This window comes from Monodon monoceros, unplaced genomic scaffold (genome assembly GCF_005190385.1).
Source record: "Monodon monoceros isolate NGI ecotype Baffin Bay Population unplaced genomic scaffold, NGI_Narwhal_1 Super_Scaffold_7, whole genome shotgun sequence".
NCBI lineage: Eukaryota > Metazoa > Chordata > Mammalia > Artiodactyla > Monodontidae > Monodon > Monodon monoceros.
Genome location: NW_021703784.1, coordinates 94841127 through 94859560, shown reverse-complemented (window position 1 = coordinate 94859560; position 18434 = coordinate 94841127). Strand labels below are relative to the sequence as shown.

Sequence of the window (18434 nt, the reverse complement as noted above, 5' to 3'; positions counted from 1 at the left end):
AGAAAGCGTATTCTTCTGCTGTCGGGTGGAATGACCTAAAAATATCAATTAAGTCTATCTTGTCTGTTGTGTCATTTAAAGCTTGTGTTTCCTTATTTATCTTCTGTTTGGATGATCTTTCTATTGGTGTAAGTGGGGTGTTAAAGTCCACCACTATTCTTGTGTTAATATCGATTTCTCCTTTTATGGCCTTATGTACTGAGGTGCTCCTATGTTGGGTGCATAAATATTTATAATTGTTGTGTTTTCTTCTTGGATGAATCCCTTGATAATTATGTAGTGTCCCTCCTTATCTCTTATAACAGTCTTTATTTTAAAGTCTATTTTATCTGATGTGAGTATTGCTACTCCAGCTTTCTTTTGATTTCCATTTGCATGGAATATCTTTTTCCATCCCTTCACTTTCAGTCTGTACGTGTCCCTAGGTCTGAAGCGGGTCTCTTGTAGACAGCATATATAAGTATCTTGTTTTTATATCCATTCAGCCAGTCTGTGTCTTTTGGTTGGACCATTTAATCCATTTACATTCAAGGTGATTATCGATATGTATGTTCCTATTACCATTTTCTTAATTGATTTGGGTTTGTTTTTGTGCGTCTTTTTCTTCTCTTGTGTTTCCTGCTTAGAAAAGGTCTGTTAGTATTTGTTGTAGAGCTAGTTTGGTGGTGCTGAATCCTGTTAGCTTTTGCTTGTCTGTAAAGCTTTTGATTTCTCCATCTAATCTGAATGAGATCCTTGCTGGGTAGAGTAATCTTGTAGGTTTTTCCCGTTCATCAGTTTAAATATGTCCTGCCACTCCCTTCTGGCTTGCAGAATTTCTGCTGAAAGATCAGCTGTTAACATTATGAGGATTCCCTTGTATGTTATTTGTTGCTTTTCCCTTGCTGCTTTTAACATTTTTCTTTGTATTTAATTTTTGATAGTTTGATTAATATGTGTCTTGGAGTGTTTCTCTTTGGGTTTATCCTGTATGGGATTCTCTGTGCTTCCTGGACTTGATTGACTATTTCCTTTCCCATGTTAGGGAAGTTTTCAACTATAATCTCTTCAAATATTTTCTCAGACCCTTTCTTTTCCTCTTCTTCTTCTGGGACCCCTATAATTCGAATGTTGGTGCATTTAAGGTTGTCCCAGAGGTCTCCGAGACCATCCTTAGTTCTTTTCATTCTTTTTTCTTCTGCTCCCTGGCAGTTATTTCCACCGTTTTATCTTCCAGCTCACTTATCTGTTCTTCTGCCTTAGTTATTCTGCTATGGATTCCTTCTAGAGTATTTTTAATTTCAGTTATTGTGTTGTTCATCACTGTTTGTTTGCTCTTTAGTTCTTCTAGATCCTTGTTGAATGTTTCTTGTATTTTCTCCATTCTGTTTCTGAGATTTTGGATCATCTTTACTATCATCACTCTGAATTCTTTTTCAGGTAGGTTGCCTATTTCATCTTCATTTATTTGGTCTTGTAGGTTTTTACCTTGCTCCTTTGTCTGTAACTTTTTTTTTTTCACTTCTTTTTTTTTTTTTTTCTTTTTTTGATGGGTGAGGCTGTATTCCTGTCTTACTGGTTGTTTGGCCTGAGGCATCCAGCACTGGAGTTTGCAGGCAGTTGGGAGGAGCCAAGTCTTGGTACCGAGATGAGACCTCCAGGAGGCCTCACTCTGATTAATATTCCCTGGGGTCTGAGGTTCTCTGTTAGTCCAGCGGTTTGGACTCAGAGCTCCCACTATAGGAGCTTGGGCCCGACCTCCAGCCTGGGAACCAAGATCCCACAAGCCATGTGGTGTGGCAAAAAAAAAAAAAAAAAAAGGAGCAATACAATAACAAAGAATAAAAAACAAAATAAAATTAGAAAGATAAAAAATATATTAGGAAAAATAAAAATATAATTGAAACAACTGCAACAAGGTAAAATAAAACCACAACAGAAAAAAGAAAAAAGGGTGGTGGGGGGGGGGAACAAGCCAAAAGGAGCAGAACAATAACAAAGTATAAAGAATAAAAGTAGAAAAATAAAAGATTTATTAGAAAAAAATATAAATGAATCAACAAGGTAAAACAGAACACCAATCTAAAAGAGCAAAAAAGAAGAAAAGAAAAAAAAAAAGCCTTGGCTATGGGGGCAGAGTTTAGGTGGGGGCGGAACTTAGGCAGCGGCAGGGTTTAGGCTGGGACAGGACCTAGGCGGGTGGGGGGTGACATCTGAGCATGGGGCAGGGCATGGACTTAGGACCCACGCAGCTGGAAAAGGCCTTGGGGGTGAGGCCTAGCCAGGGTGACATTTAATTGTAGGGTGGGGCCTCTGCTTAGGACTTGCGTGGAAGGGGAGTGGCAGCACCTCCCAAGGAGGACCTCTGGAATGTGGGGTTCAGGAGTTTGGAGTAAGGCCTTGGGTGTGGGTGTGTGGGTGGGGTTTAGGCCTGGCGTGTTGGAGGGGGTCTCAGAGGAGGTCCCCAAGTGTAGAGGTGTGACCCTGGGTGGGGGTGTAGGGGTGGGGCTTGGGCTCTGCGCTGCAGGAGGGAGGCTCCCTGGGCAGAGTGTTGGGCCCCAGAGCCCAACAGGCTCTCCAGTGCCTAAGTGGACAGGGAAAGTGCTGGCTGCATTCCCTTCCATTCCTCTGTGCCCCCCTCTCCCCCCACAGTCTCCCCCAGGGTCTCCCCCATCCCCTCTGGACCCCTAACCGTGGGTGGGTTCTGCTGGGTATAGGAACTCCTCCCCTCCTCCAGCCGCCCCTCAGGGGTGCAGTCCCGTAGTTCCAGCCTTTATTTTTGCTCCCCCTTCCCTCCCTCCCACTCCGCCAGGACCCCGCAGCTGGAGGGGGCCTCGGTGGGCAGAGGATCAGGCCCAGATCTCAGCAGGCTCCCGGGGGCCCAAGTGGGCAGGGAAACCTGGCCACTCTCCCTTTTGATCCTCTGCCCTCCCACTGGTCCCCCAATTTCCCCCTTTGGGTGTGGGATCCTTCCCCCTCCCCCAGCCGCCCCTCAGGGGCACCAGTCCTGTCCAGCCTCCACTTCTCCTCCCTCACTCCCCCCCACTTCACATATCCTACTTGGTTGCTGGGGGTTCCTGCCATCCCCTTAGGTGTCCATGGTCCCCCCCACAGGTTCCTGTAGGTGCCCTAGTTGTGAGGAGACACGAATTCCGCGTCCTCCTCGTCCACCATCTTGACTCCACCCCTAGATTCTACGTTATTTGTTTATCTGGATTTCCTACCAAAAAGTAAATGCGACAGGAGCAGGCTTCACAGTTTGTTCATTGCTTGTTAAAGAGATAAATGAATTTATACGGAAGTAGATTTGTAACTCTTAATAACTGTCTGCCATTCTACTAATGAGAAAATTATTTTGAATTTTAAGTAAAGATTTTTAATCTGAGGCCAGATAGGTTTGAGGTATCAGTACATCCCCTGAAAATACGTGCAAAGCATTTTGTATTTTTTTCTGTGGAGACACTCCATAGTTTTCATCACTGGAAAAAAAAAAAACATAAAAAATCACTGCTCCAGTGGACTCTCTCACAGAACAAATAAATTAAGATGTGGTGTTGTTTAATGTCAGGATTGACGCCGGCGCCCTTATTTGGTCCTTTCACCAGGTGGTCACTTGTCACTTAGTCTCGAGGTAGGCATCTGAGGGAAGAGTGAGTCACAGCGAGGGGCAGGGTTGCAGAGTGGCACTCTCACTCATCCACTTGATTTCAGTATGTTTGCCTGGTTAAGCTGATTTACACATTATATTGCTTAATTTTAATGAAAATCACCAGAAAAAAAAAAAGAATGTGTATATATGTATAACTGAAGCACTTTGCTGTATGGCAGTAATTAACACATTGTAAATCAACTATACTTCAATTAAATAAATAAATAAAATTTTAAAATAATGAAAATCACCTTCACAGTATGGACTTGGCTTTTAAAAACTCATGTGAAGGGACTTCCCTGGTGGTCCAGTGGTTAAGACTCCACGCTGCCGATGCAGGAGGTGTGGGTTCGATCCCTGGTTGGGGAACTAAGATCCCACATCCCATGCATTGTGTGGCAAAAAAAAAAAAAAAAAATTCCTGTGAAGCAGCCAGATTGAATATATTAACAAAGTACATACGAACAAATTAGGATAAGATAGGGCTGGCACTTCTACTTTTGATATAGGCTCTTCATCAACCACATTGCAAGGTAAAAACAGTGACGGTCTATAATCAGGTCTGAGAATCAGCCAGAAACAATTGAACTTTTCAAGAATGCCACTTTAAAATCTAACTAAGTGTACCTTGAATTAAAATGTCAATTCAAGATAGTAGGAAGCCATGCAAATAATCAAGGCATCCTGATCACCTATGGTGGAGTATAAATTGGTTACAGCCACTCTGGAAAACTTTTTACCTACTGGCTCCAATCTTTGACATGCCTTCTGACCCAGTAATTCCAATTCTAAATATATATGGAAAGATATACATGTTTACTAAAAGACATATGTATATATGTTCCAAGCAGCATGTCATAAAATTCATGTACTAGAAACAATCCAACTATCCATTAACAGAATGGATCAATGGATTATGGTATATTCTTTCAATGGACTACAACACAGCAATGAAATGAATTGCTGAATGAAATAACATAGATCAGTCTTACAAACATGTTAAGCAAAAGCAGGCAGACAGGGCTTCCCTGGTGGCGCAGTGGTTAAGAATCCACCTGCCAATGCAGGAGACACGGGTTCAAGCCCTGGTCTGGGAAGATCCCACATGCCGTGCACCACAACTATAGAAGCCCGCGCACCCTAGAGCCCCTGCTCTGCAACAAGAGAAGCCACCACAGTGAGAAGCCTGCACACCACAATGAAGAGTAGCCCCCACTCGCGGCAACTAGAGAAAGCCCGCGTGCAGCAACGAAGACCCAATGCAGCCAAAAGTAAATAAATAAATAAATTCATTTTTTTTTAAAAAAGAAAAAGAAAGTAGGCACACACATACAAAAGAATACTATAGATCCTGTTTCCATGAAATTAAAAACAAAACTAATAAAATTCAGTAGTGGCTGGAAGGAGTCATGCGGGGGCTTTGGAGTATTGGTATATTATAATTCTTAACTTGGCTGCTGGGAACATGGGTATGTTTACTTTGTGAACGTTCAACCAGCTATGTACTTAGGATTTGTGTACGTTTCTAACTATGTTATACTTCATTAAGAAGTATAACCTTAAAAAAAAAAAAAAAAACTGTAAGCAGGGCTTCCCTGGTGGCGCAGTGGTTGAGAGTCCACCTGCCGATGCAGGGGACATGGGTTCGTGCCCCGGTCCGGGAAGATCCCACATGCCATGGAGCGGCTGGGCCCGTGAGCCATGGCCGCTGAGCCTGTGCGTCCGGAGCCTGTGTTCCGCAACGGGAGAGGCCACAACAGTGAGAGGCCCGCGTACCGCAAAAAAAAAAACAAAAACTGTAAGCATCCAGAAGAAAAAGATTTTTATACTGCTAATAAGGCAGAAAAAAGCAAATAATCAGTAAGTACTAATAACTACAAATAATAATTTTTAAACTACCTTTATCTTCATCTTTAAGAAATTTCTATTTTGAAAGTGTTATTTTACATACTTTTTAGAAATGTGTGTATATAGTATAAGTAAATGTCTGGGGGGTGTACTCAGACATTCTCAATAGGGTGGACAATCAAAAAAGTTTAAAGAGCACTATCCTATGTTGTATTAAAATGGGTTATGTCAAACATTAATGTATTCTCTTTAGTGTTTCTATAAGGCTATGATGCTAATTTACTAGGCTTTAAATTCATCTGTGACCTAAACAGTTAGTAGGAAAAGTTAGTAGGGAAATTATATTTGCTCATTCAACAAACATTTACTGAGAACCTATTATGTACTAAACACTGAGGATAGAGCTGTGCACAGAAAAGACCAATAAAGGGTTTTACAACAGGTGTCTTATTTAACAGTAGAATCTAAAGGAAAATCTCAAATATTAACCAAATAATCTTGTCCATCTTGTTGTCGGCACCTTTGATTTAATCTTTATCTTAACCTACTTATCTTTCTAATTGATTTTAAATCGTATTCCAATTTGAAGTGCACTATACCACGTTAATATTAATGGAAATTTCTTCTTCTGTTTCCCCTTAGGTTTTGCGTCTGCTTGATGTCGTTGGGTTGCCTGAACTGGTTATTCAGTTGGCTACATCAGCAGTAACTGAAGCAGGTGATGACTGGAAAAGTCAGGTAAGGACTAACTGTAATCTAGTTATTGCCCTTGAGGTTTATCGTGGATGTGGTGTTTTAATTTCTATTGTTCTTTTTTTCCCCTATGTTTGATACTTAGGCTACTTTAAGGACATGCATTTTCAAACATCATTTGGATTTAGGTCACAATAGCCACGCATATGAAGCCTTAACCCAAATTCCTGATTCCAGCAGGTAATCAATCTCACAGTCTTATTTAGAGGAGGCAATTTACCAGCCCTGTGTAATCCACTAAGAAAATTTACCCTCATATCACTTTTCCTTCTAGACAGTTAGATTGTTTACGGCAGCTGGTGGTAGTTCTTTGTGAACGCTCACAGCTACAGGATCTTGTAGAGTTTCCCTATGTGAATCTGCATAATGAGGTAATTTTATTTATCCACTGATGACTGGACACAGCTGTGGTGGTTGTCATGCTGGTTACTAACTTTCATATCTGATTGCCTCCTTTAGGTTGTGGGAATAATTGAATCACGTGCGAGAGCTGTGGACCTTATGACTTACAATTACTATGAGCTTCTGTATGCCTTCCACATCTATCGTCACAATTACCGGAAGGGTGAGCAGTTGAAGCGTACAGTCTTTGTGGAGGCAACCTTATCAGTTGTATCGTGTCTTACAAAAAATATTATCTGTTTGACTTAGTAATTTTTACCTTATTTTTACCATTGGACAAGTGTTCTCTACAGGCATTTGGGGAACTTATGTTTAAGTTCGAGGTTAGCTTCACCTTTTTGTGGATTACCTGTAAGCCCTAAAGATAGGCACTTCTCGTGAATTCCCTGGTGGTCCACTGCTTAGGACTCCCCGCTTTCGCTGCCGAGGGCACAGTTTCAATCCCTGGTCAGGGAACTAAGATCCCCACAAGCCACTCAGCGCGGCCAAAAAAAAAGGCACTTCTCCCATTCTAGAACATTCTTGAGGCATTTCTAGTTAGATGGCATTCTGTGTGTATCTTCCATCTAATTTTATTTTTTATTATTATTATTTTTTTTTTATTTTTTTGGCTGCATTGGGTCTTCATTGCTGCCCACGGGCTTTCTCTAGTTGCAGTGAGCAGGGGCTACTCTTCATTGTGGTGTTCAGGCTTCTCACTGCGGTGGCTTCTCTTGTTGCAGAGCATGGGCTCTAGGCATGTAGGCTTCATTAGTTGTGGCGCACTGGCTCAGTAGTTGTGGCTCAAAGGCTCTAGAGTGCAGGCTCAGTAGTTGTGGTGCACTGGCTTAGTTGCTCCGCGGCATGTGGGATCTTACCGGACCAGGGCTTGAACCCGTGTCCCCTGCATTGGCAGGCGGATTCTTAACCACTGGGCCACCAGGGAAGTCCATTCCATCTAATTTTAAAAGAAATGTTATTTCACTAAAGGCACCTTGAATTCTTGTGGCTGGTTTTAAGTTCCTGTACCATTTTGCTTTTGGCCTTTCTTTTCTCTTATTTTTGCTGATCCTTTTGAGAGTAAGTTGTGGACATCATGTCTCAGTACATAAATACTTGCATCTCAAGGACATTTCCTTATATAACCTCAATACAATTATCGAACTGAGAACATGTAACTAATTTTGTGAATTAAATGTAAATGTGGTGCTCTTATGTGCTATTCACATTTAAATATGGCCAAACATAATGGGTTTTTTTTTTTAATTTATTTATTTTTGGCTGTGTTGGGTCCTCATTGCTGTGCACGGGCTTTCTTTAGTTGTGACGAGCAGGGGCTACTCTTTGTTGCCGAGTGCGGGCCTCTCATTGTCGTGGCTTCTCTTGCTGCAGAGCACAGACTCTAGGCGTGCGGGGCTCAGTAGTTGTGGCTTGCAGGCTTCAGAGTGCAGGCTCAGTAGTTGTGGTGCATGGGGTTACTTGCTCCACGGCATATGGGACCTTCCCGGGGCAGGGCCCAACCCCGTATCCCCTGCATTGGCAGCAGATTCTTAACCACTGCACCACCAGGGAAGACCAATGATTTTTTTTAATAGTACATTTCTCCCATACTGTCCTCACCCCCTGATCTAGGATCACATTTTGCATTTAATTGTCCTCTTTAGTCTCCTTTAATCTGGAGCATTCTTTTAGCCTTACTTTGCCTTTGATGACATTGGTATATTTGAAGAAGAAAGGCCAGTCATTTTTGTAGAATGTTTCTAAATTTGGATTTGTATGATGACAATGAAGTCATTATCAGGTCAGCTAAAATAAAGGGATTACATATCTGTTTTAAGATCATATTTTACAAGATGACCATTGTGGTTACCCTTTGGAACCTCAAACATTTTTATACCATTTTCACTCAGAGTTTTTTATTAGGTTTCTTACTCATTTTCATTGGAAAGAATGGATGGAAGTAATTCATAGGCATGTTCTTAATATTCCTAATGGTAAAATATGTTTACATATTCCTTTTCTTTTTTTTTTTAAATAAATTTATTTATTTATTTTTGGCTGCGTTGGGTCTTCATTGCTGTGCAGGCTTTCTCTAGTTGTGGCGAGCAGGGGCTACTCTTCATTGCAGTGCATGGGTTTCTCATTGCAGTGGCTTCTCTTATTGCAGAGCACGGGCTCTAGGCGCATGGGCTTCAGTAGTTGTGTCACACAGGCTCAGTAGTTGTGGCGCATGGAATAAGTTGCTCTGTGGCATGTGGATCTTCCCAGACCAGGGCTCAAACACGTGTCCCCTGCATTGGCAGGCGGATTCTTAACCACTGCGCCACCAGGGAAGTCCTGCATATTCTTTGAGTAATGCAAGAAAGGAAAAATAGATGATTCAAGATCTATTACTGCTTTCACAATGACAACATCCATTACATCAACCTGATTAAGACCAGTTTAGCTAGATTAACGTTCAGGTCTTTCTGGAGCAAGGCTGTTTTTCTGACAAAATGTCTTACATATTGCAGGCACTCAAAATATTTGTTGGGATGAAAAATAGTTTAATTTGGAAATTGAAAGGGAATTTTAAAATCTGTTTAGTTTCTGGAGTCCCATGCTGTCTCAGAACAATGTTTTTTCAATATTTCATTCAACCTATGTAACTAAAGCATTATAAAAATAAGAGTCTGGGACTTCCCTGGTGGAGCAGTGGTTAAGAATCCACCCACCAATGCAGGGGACACAGGTTCGAGCCCTGGTCTGGGAAGATCCCACATGCCACGGAATGGCTAAGCCCATGCACCACAACTACTGAGCCTGCGCTCTAGAGCCCATGAGCCACAACTACTGAGCCCACGTGCCACAACTACTGAAGCCGGCACGCCTAGAGCCTGTGCTCCGCAACAAGAGAAACCACTGCAATGAGAAGCCCACGTACTGCAACAAAGAGTAGCCCCCGCTTGCCGCAACTAGAGAAAGCCTGCGCGCAGCAACAAAGACCAAACGTAGACAAAAATAAAAATAAATAAATTTATTAAAAAAATAAAATAAAATAAGAGTCTGTGATCTTGGGGGACTTCCCTGGTGGTCCAGTGGTTAAGACTCCACACTTCCAATACAGTGGGTGCAGGTTCAGTCCCCGATCGGAGAACTAAGATTCTACATGCCACATGGCGTAGCCAAAAAAAAAAAAAAATGAGTATGATTTGGACAGAGCACCCAAATCCTGGGTGGGGAATAGGTGACAATATGGCTGAGACTAGTTCTCTGTACTCTCTGGGAACGTAGTATCTAAACATCAAAAGTAACATTTTAGATGTTTGGGGGATTTTTTTTTTTTGGTGGTGGTGGTGGTGAAGTACATATACATAAACACTACTATCTTAACCATTCTTAAGTATTTAGTGGTGCTAAGTACCTTCACATTACTGCGTAACCAATCTCCAGAATTATTTTCATCTTGCAAAATGGAAACTATACTCCTTAAACAACAACTTCCCATTCCCTCCTCCCCCATCCCCTGGCAACCACCATTCTATTCTGTGTCTATAAATTTGGCTACCAGAATCATATAGTATTTGACTTTGTGACAGACTTATTTCACTTAGCATAAACTCTTTAAGGTTCATCCATGTTGTAGCAAGTGTCAGAATTTATAATATTCCATTGTATGGATATATCACATTTTTCTGGAAACTTGGATGTTTCCATCTTTTGCCTGTTGTGAATAATACTGCTAGAAACAAGGATGTACAAATAATTCTGCAAGACTCTGCTTTCAGTTTGTTTGTTTGTTTTTGGGGGCGTGGTATATACCCAAAAGTGGAATTGATGAATTATAAGGTAATTTATTTTTAATTTTTTGAAGAACTGCCGTACTGTTTTCCGTAGTGGCTATACCAGTTTACATTCCCTGCAGCAGTACACAAGGGTTCCAATTTTTCCACATTCTCACCAGCACATGATTTTTTGTGGTTTTAAGTTAAACTCAATTTTGTTTTAAATTTTAATGTTTGATAAGTGTGACAAACTCTCTGTGTATCTCTAAAGAGATACATTTTTGAAATTGTAATATCTATTATTGCCTCATAGCTGGCACAGTGATGTTTGAGTACGGAATGCGTCTTGGCAGAGAGGTTCGAACTCTCCGGGGACTTGAGAAGCAAGGCAACTGTTATCTGGCTGCTATTAATTGTTTACGCCTTATTCGCCCAGAATACGCATGGATTGTTCAGCCAGCATCTGGTGCAGTGGTATGAAAACTTTCCATCCTGGAATTGGGGGATCATTTAATTTATTTGGTTTGGTCCTTTGAAAACTATTACCTCATTTTGCTTCATTTCATTTAAAATTTCCACTGAGATATTTGTGGACTTAATATATTTTTGTAGCAATTCATTTGTTATACGTTACTACCCCTTTAGTTTCCAAGTTAAGAATTATTGTAGGAATAAGTATTACAGAGTGGTTTTGGAGTTAGACAACCTAACTTCAGGCAAATTACTTAATCTTTTACTGTCCAGTTAGCCTCTTGGATAAAATAGGGATGATGATAATAATAATGTCTACCTTATAGGATTGTTTGGGTATTAAATGAGATAATTCATGTAGAGTGCTTAGAGCAGTGACAGTGCCTGGCCTGCAGAAAGTGCTCAGTTAAGTGGTAGCTGCTTTTATTTCATTCATTTTTGTTAATTTAATCTATTGCTACTATTTTAGGGGAGGCGAACCGTGAGGTGTTTTTTTTTTTGTCATGCTGATGGGGTCATATACTCCCAGCTACTTGTATTGTATAGTTCCTGAATGTACTATGCTTTTTCCCAGGGTTATGGGTAGAGAATGTAACTCTGAAACCAAGGAAAGTCAAGTGGTTTATATGGAGATCAAATCTGTGTCCTTGGACTCAGTAATATATTTTAGCTAAGTGAGCCAAGTTGGCAAACAACTCCACTTCTTTGTCTAGTAGTTACAGTACTTTTGTGAGAAGAGCTGTGCTAGTTGAAATAAACGTAATTTACGTTGAGAGAATTTAAGCCTGAAAGCTCTGGATAATAGTTAATGAAAAAAAAAAGGGTATATATTAAAAATGAGGGGCTTCCCTGGTGGCGCAGTGGTTAAGAATCTGCCTGCCAATGCAGGGGACACGGGTTCGAGCCCTGGTCTGGAAAGATCCCACATACCGTGGAGCAACTGGGCCCATGAACCACAACTACTGAGCTTGCGCATCTGGAGCCTGTGCTCCACAATAAGAGTGGCCCCCGCTTGCCGCAACTGGAAAAAGCCCTCGCACAGAAACAAAAACCCAACACAGCCAAAAATAAATAAATAAATAAATTTTTTTTAATGAATAAAATAGAAAAAAGAATAAAAGTTCCCACACACAAAAAAAATGATATGAAAATAAAATGCTCATTTTTCAGGGACTTCCCCAGCGGTCCAGTGGTTAAGACTCCACGCTTCCACCACAGGGGCACGAGTTCAATCCCTGGTCAGGGAACTAAGATCCCACATGCCACATGATGCAGCCAAAAAATAAAATTAATTTTTTAAAAAACCCCTAGTTTCTCACAGTTATATCTATTGTTTTGTCTTTTCAGTATGATCGCCCTGGAGCATCCCCTAAGAGGAATCATGATGGAGAATGCACAGCTGCCCCAAGTGAGTCAGGGATCTCATGCTGATTCTTTGCTGAAGAGCAATTATATTGTTATAGTAGTATTATTTATATTTATTTTTTGGATAGTAGTTGTAATACTGTGTATAATTGTATTGTAGTATATTGTATATGTATGGTAGTTATATTATTAAAATATTGTCAAGTTCCTTCTTGGTAGTTTGTTTTCAATATTCTGTTAAAGGTTGTCTGGTAGCTCTTTGAAAACTTTGTATGCCTGTATGGGAAATGAAAATGCTTAAAAGTGTGTGTGTGTGTGTGCATTTGTTGTTTGTTGTTTTTAAATCAGCTTAGTACCAAACTTTTTTTATCAGGCTCCTTTGGTATCACCATGGAGGCATGATTTCCTTCCTTAAAGAGCCTGGGCTCTAGAGTCAGGCACAGTTGGTTTTCATTCTGCCTCTCACTTTGAGCATGCTCCTTTCTTACTGATAGAGATAGCAGTGTTTCACAGTTGTAAGAGTTAATTGAAATTATTTGTGAAAGGCCTTGCAAGTGCCCCCTCATTTGCAGCTGTTGTCATTAGAGTCCTTTGATTTGACTCAGCTGTAGTGTGAGACCGGGATGTTACTTTATTTTTCAAGTTAGCTTTTATTGAACCCCTTGTTTTCTCCCCACCTTCATGAAATTAAAACTGAATGTTACTTAATTTTTAGTGGGAATTGACAGGTTGAGTTAGTCTAATAGGCACTTCCTTTGTACTTTGGGAATTGAAAATGTTTTTCTTTGGCTTATAGCAAATAGACAAATTGAAATCCTGGAACTAGAAGATCTGGAGAAAGAGTGTTCCTTGGCTCGCATTCGCCTCACTCTAGCTCAGCACGATCCCTCAGCAGTCGCGGTTGCAGGTAGGCATTCAGCACCAACAGCACATTTTAGGGCCGGGCAGTGGACATAGTGTACTAGACGGGTATTAAAGCATGTCACTGTTATTCTGAGGTATTCATCACGGAAGCAGTCTTTGGGTTCAGTTCATTTCCATATGCCGTTGGGTGCACTAAATAGCTCTTTTCCATTTCCGCAGGAAGTTCGTCAGCAGAGGAGATGGTCACTCTCTTGGTTCAGGCTGGCCTCTTTGACACTGCCATAGCACTCTGCCAGACTTTTAAGCTTCCCTTAATGCCAGTCTTTGAGGGACTTGCTTTCAAGTATGTATGCAATTGTCTTTCTGTAATCTTAATTTTCTAATGCAAAAATACTCTACTGTTGCTTAGTGTGAAGCAGTAGTCACACGAGCCGGTATCCTACAAGGCTGCTTTAAAGAACAGTTTTTGTGTAATACACACAATGATTTTTTTTTTTTAATCTTGATTTATAGCTTCTTTTGAGAAATCAGATCTGGCATTCCTGAGCCCACATGGCCACATAACAGTAGATAACCTGGGTTAAATAGTGGTGTCCATTTAGATAAGGCATATGTTCTCTTCAATCCTTTAGGACATCTAGTGGCCCCTGCAAACATTGTTAAAAAGTACTTCTTGTTAAAGTTACATTATACCTAAATATTAGTCAAGTTGTTTGTGAGTTAGAAATAAACCATCAGATTTTTTTTTTTTTTTGGCTGCGTTGGATTTTCCTTGCTGCATGCGGGCTTTCTCTCTCTAGTTGCAGCGAGCAGGGGCTACTCTTCGTTGCGGTGAGCAGGCTTCTCATTGTGGTAGCTTCTCTTGTTGCAGAGCATGGGCTCTAGCCGCACGGGCTTCAGTAGTTGTGGCTTCCAGGCTCTAGAGCGCAGGCTCAGTAGTTGTGGCGCATGGGCTTAGTTGCTCCGCGGCATGTGGGATCTTCCCGGACCAGGGCTCGAACCCATGTCCCCTGCATTGGCAGGCAGATTCTTAACCACTGCGCCACCAGGGAAGCCCACCATCAGAATTTTTCATCATCAATTTTCTCTTGTAAGTAAATAATCTCAACACTTATTAATGGCCTTGTGGGTCATCCAGTTGTGTGGCTGTGAAGAGAGGGAAGAGCCAGTACCCAGGGTGAATTTAGTAATAGACTAGAGCTAAAGTTGTCATCTCGTCTCCAGTTTCAGTAGCAAAATAATGTGGTACTTTTCAGCAAATTAATTTACTCTGTGTGGAACCATTTTCATTGCAGATGCATCAAATTGCAGTTTGGAGGAGAGGCAGCCCAAGCAGAAGCCTGGGCCTGGCTAGCAGCCAATCAGCTCTCATCAGTCATCACCACTAAGGAGTCTAGGTATGGCCCTAGTCTTCATCCAACCCTGCAAGGGCTTACCCTCCATATCCTTCCCCAGTGTCTACCTGAATGTACTTTAGTGTCTTCAGAATCCTTCTCTAACAACCCTAACCCTCAGTAAACTTCCCTTTCCTGAATTGCATTTATAATTTGTATTATGCAGCTTAGCACTTTAGAATTATAGCATTTTACAGTCTTGAAGTCTTCTGACATTATTTTTCAAACCCTAAATTAACACCGGAATTACTATCAAAGTACAGATTACAAGACATCACCCTAATCTTCTAAATCAGAACTACTGCATGATTCTAATGCTGGATCAGGTTTGGAAATAGTGGTCTGAGCCAATTTCCTTGTTTTAGAAATCTGGAACAAACAAGTAAAGTGAATTGTTTAGTTGAGTTAATATGTGGTTATTGGGAAATACAAGAATCCAAGTCATCTAGTTTCTAGTACCACCCCTAAGTCACATTGGCCCTAATAATGTTAGTTGTCATTTAGCTGTATTATCAATTCTGTTGTGAGTGTCTATAAAGATTTTTTCCATGTAAATACATGTTTTGAATGGTACTATAATTATCTATTAAGAATCTGGAACTCAGTCCTTTCTCCTTTTATCAAGTGCTACAGATGAAGCATGGAGGCTATTATCAACTTACCTGGAAAAGTACAAAGTCCAGAATAACTTATATCACCACTGTGTAATCAACAAGCTCTTGTCTCATGGAGTGCCTCTGCCTAACTGGCTTATAAACAGTTATAAGGTAAGTGGTATCTTAACTTGTAAGAGAGTTAAGAACCTGGTCTTTATCGTCCTGAATAAGTTCATGAGATGATTAAAAAGGAAAAGATAGAGTGACAATTTATGGAAATATACCGACTTATATACTTACAGCTTCTCAGTCTTAGCTAAAAACAGTTTACTTCAGTCCTGTGAAGTACTGGGTGTTTAGATTTAAAGTTCTCCGTGTTGGTGATTAAGTTAATGCATGCTTGTGTGCTCACTGAACAATGAGTATGTATTTAGAACAATGAGTATATATGGAACACAGCATTCACTATTCATTACTCAAAAAATTCACAGGAGTGAGTGGAATTCTTTTCAGTCTACTGTTGTAGTTTATCTTATGACAGGGCCGAAAGCAAGCTCGTCACACGAGATGAATTGTGCCGAAGCACAGCAGTAGAGGGCTGCCGCTCGCTCAGGCAAAACAGCGCCATCTGTCCTGCTGTGGTAGCTTTTATTAAAGCATTATCTAGGTTTACATTTTAAGACTTATTTTCTTAACATCCCAGAAATGCCAAAGCAGCAACATATGTTTCTATTGATTATACAAGCAATAAGGGCTTTCTTGAAAACATGCCATGCTTCGTCCTTGAGCGCAAAAGCAGCACAAGGTTCCCACCATTATTTTGATTATACTGAAGTAGCACAAGGACGTTTCCTTGCGTTCCCACCACTCTGATTATACTGAGGACATCTCATGGATCAGTGCCCAAAGCACTCAATGCTTCTTCGCAGGCCCCCAGTTTGCCAGGGGGCGGCTCATGGGTCACGTCTCCTTTCCATGTCCTCAGTTATTCCACTACATTCTACAACAGTGTTTCTTTCAGTTTCTGTCAAAATTGGGTCCTTGGGCCACCTGCATTAAATTATTTTGATGGTGGGCTTCTTCAAAATATAGATTCCTGGGCTCCATCCCAGACTTACAGAATCAAATTACCTTGGAGTTGGGATCCAGGATCTATATTTTAACAAGGTCATGATTTGATTTGATGCATGCTGTTTGAGAACTACTGTACCTGAAATACATTGGGCACAATAGGAAAAGAGAATATAAAGCTTAAGAAAGTTAACCTATTTTTTTAAGTTAGAAAGTAGAGAAAGCAGCTAAGATGGTAAAAGTTAAGACTGTGATCAAATCAGAATATAGAAAGCATAATTGACATAATTAGGAGAGGCCTTCCAAACTGAGGCTGTATCACTTTTCTCTCACCCTGAGTTAAATACAAATGTAATTCAAGCATTTAAAGTTGATGATTCTTTTAACTTCTTTCTCATTTGTCATTCGTATGTTTCTGAGAATTAATGTGACTATGTTATCTCTGGTATTCAGCATTTCTGGGAAGGTTTGTTGACTTACTACTGTGGAAACGAATTAGGAAAGAATTAAAATGTGTCTTAGATCACAGAACAGGTGAGGAAGGGCACTTAACAGAAGGGGCCTCTCAAGGTGCGCACAGGTAACTGGGCTCTTGGGAATCTGACCCTCATCCCAAGATAAGTAAACCAAGGTGTTTGTTTATTTATAATGAAAAGTATAAATGCCAGGGAATCAGACACTCAACATCCTTTGGTCCATGCCCAGGTAAGATGGAAATTGGTAAATGTTCTTAATCACTAACTTTTTACAGAAGGTTGATGCTGCTGAGTTGCTCCGTCTCTACTTAAACTATGACCTTTTAGAAGAAGCTGTGGATTTGGTTTCAGAATATGTGGATGCTGTATTGGGAAAAGGACATCAGTACTTTGGAATTGAGGTAGGCTCGTGTCCACATTTCCTTTTAATTCTGTATTATCACACTTTACTTTTCCAAAGTTTTTTCAGATAATTTACATCTAAATTTCAGACTGGAAATAGTATCGTTCATTGACAATTTAGAGAAGAGTTTTGTTGAGTGTGTTTATCCCGAATCAGCCTTAGCCCTACTTTAAGATAAAAGATGATATGAATTTACAAATACATTTGATTTAACTAAGAAAAGGACCAGTTCCCCAGTTGAAAAGAGATGCGGGGTTCCAGTCATGTACCGTGTGCACACGTGTGTGTGCGCAGATGCATGCATACACACACAATTTCTTGTTGTGAAAACAAGTAAAGCATTTCATGTTATCGAATCCTGTGGAAGTAGCTACCCAGAAGAAATGGTCCACTTTTCAGATTTTCTTCAAATAATAGGTATTTTTCTTTCCAGTTTCCACTGTCTGCAACGGCTCCAATGGTGTGGCTCCCATACTCTTCCATTGATCAGCTTCTCCAGGCTCTGGGAGAGAACAGTGCCAACAGTCACAACATTGCAGTGAGTAAATCTTCTCCTGGGGCATTTTATATAAGCCCTTGCATTAGCAGTTACACCTTAAAGCTTGCTTTTCTGGTTCTCAAGGATTAAGGAGAGGGCAGAAGCCATTTATTGCCCTTCACATGCTGCCCAATCCCTTTATGAGATGATTAGTTAAATCAGATATAACCTCTCTGGTTCTGGGAAGAGAGCTAATAAAGCTTTTATTAAAAATACTGGTATGATTTGCATATTTAGAAATTCGTCAGGGAAACAGGGTTGGAGTATTCTATATAGCAGAAAAGTCCAGTTATATCAGTGGAGTCACAGAGCAGACTCCTATACTGAATGGTGGTTAAATGAAGCACAATGGCTAACAACTTTATTAGGGGAAATCTGGCTGCTGAAGTCAAAGTGATTGATAACTTTAGTCTTTTTCAGTCCTTGACCTATTCTCCAATGATTCCCTTCTTTTCTCCTACAGCTGTCCCAGAAAATACTTGACAAATTGGAGGACTACCAGCAAAAAGTTGATAAGGCAACACGGGATTTATTATATCGTCGGAACTTGTGATCTGGATGGTTGCCCAGCCTTTGTAACTGCTTGGTGCCTCTTAGGGCTTAAGACTTTACCCAACAGGAAACCTGTACTCCAGGCCGGTTTTTATACCTGTAAATGATATGTACAACAGTCAAGTCTGCATTCTGCACAAGAAAGAAAGGCAGATGAGTCACAGGACCTGTGCTTGCTGGTGGTGCTAACACACAGTTTCTGGTTTTCAACCTTGGTCTCAGACAGCTGCTTTTGTATATGATTCACAAGCTTTTTTAGAGTTTATATTTTTTTAAACTACCGAAGACATTCTTTATCTGAAAATTAAAACTCACCTACACTTTCCAAAA

At 40.6% G+C, this 18434-nt stretch overlaps 1 protein-coding gene across 2 annotated transcripts in view; it reads left to right on the top strand.

Moving 5' to 3' along the window:
- NUP160 (nucleoporin 160) overlaps positions 1-18434 on the top strand; it is a 53588-nt gene extending 35154 nt beyond the window's left edge. Inside the window, exons 24-36 of one of the 2 annotated variants that reach the window (XM_029207061.1) lie at positions 6119-6214; positions 6315-6409; positions 6504-6600; positions 6689-6794; positions 10688-10848; positions 12193-12253; positions 13007-13117; positions 13294-13417; positions 14370-14471; positions 15094-15235; positions 16887-17012; positions 17448-17552; positions 18016-18434. In XM_029207061.1, the coding sequence (XP_029062894.1) occupies positions 6119-6214; positions 6315-6409; positions 6504-6600; positions 6689-6794; positions 10688-10848; positions 12193-12253; positions 13007-13117; positions 13294-13417; positions 14370-14471; positions 15094-15235; positions 16887-17012; positions 17448-17552; positions 18016-18105 (1416 nt within the window). In that variant the 3' untranslated portion in view covers positions 18106-18434. Of the gene's footprint in view, positions 1-6118; positions 6215-6314; positions 6410-6503; positions 6601-6688; positions 6795-10687; positions 10849-12192; positions 12254-13006; positions 13118-13293; positions 13418-14369; positions 14472-15093; positions 15236-16886; positions 17013-17447; positions 17553-18015 lie in introns of those variants that run through there. The other variant, XM_029207062.1, reaches the window with a different exon arrangement.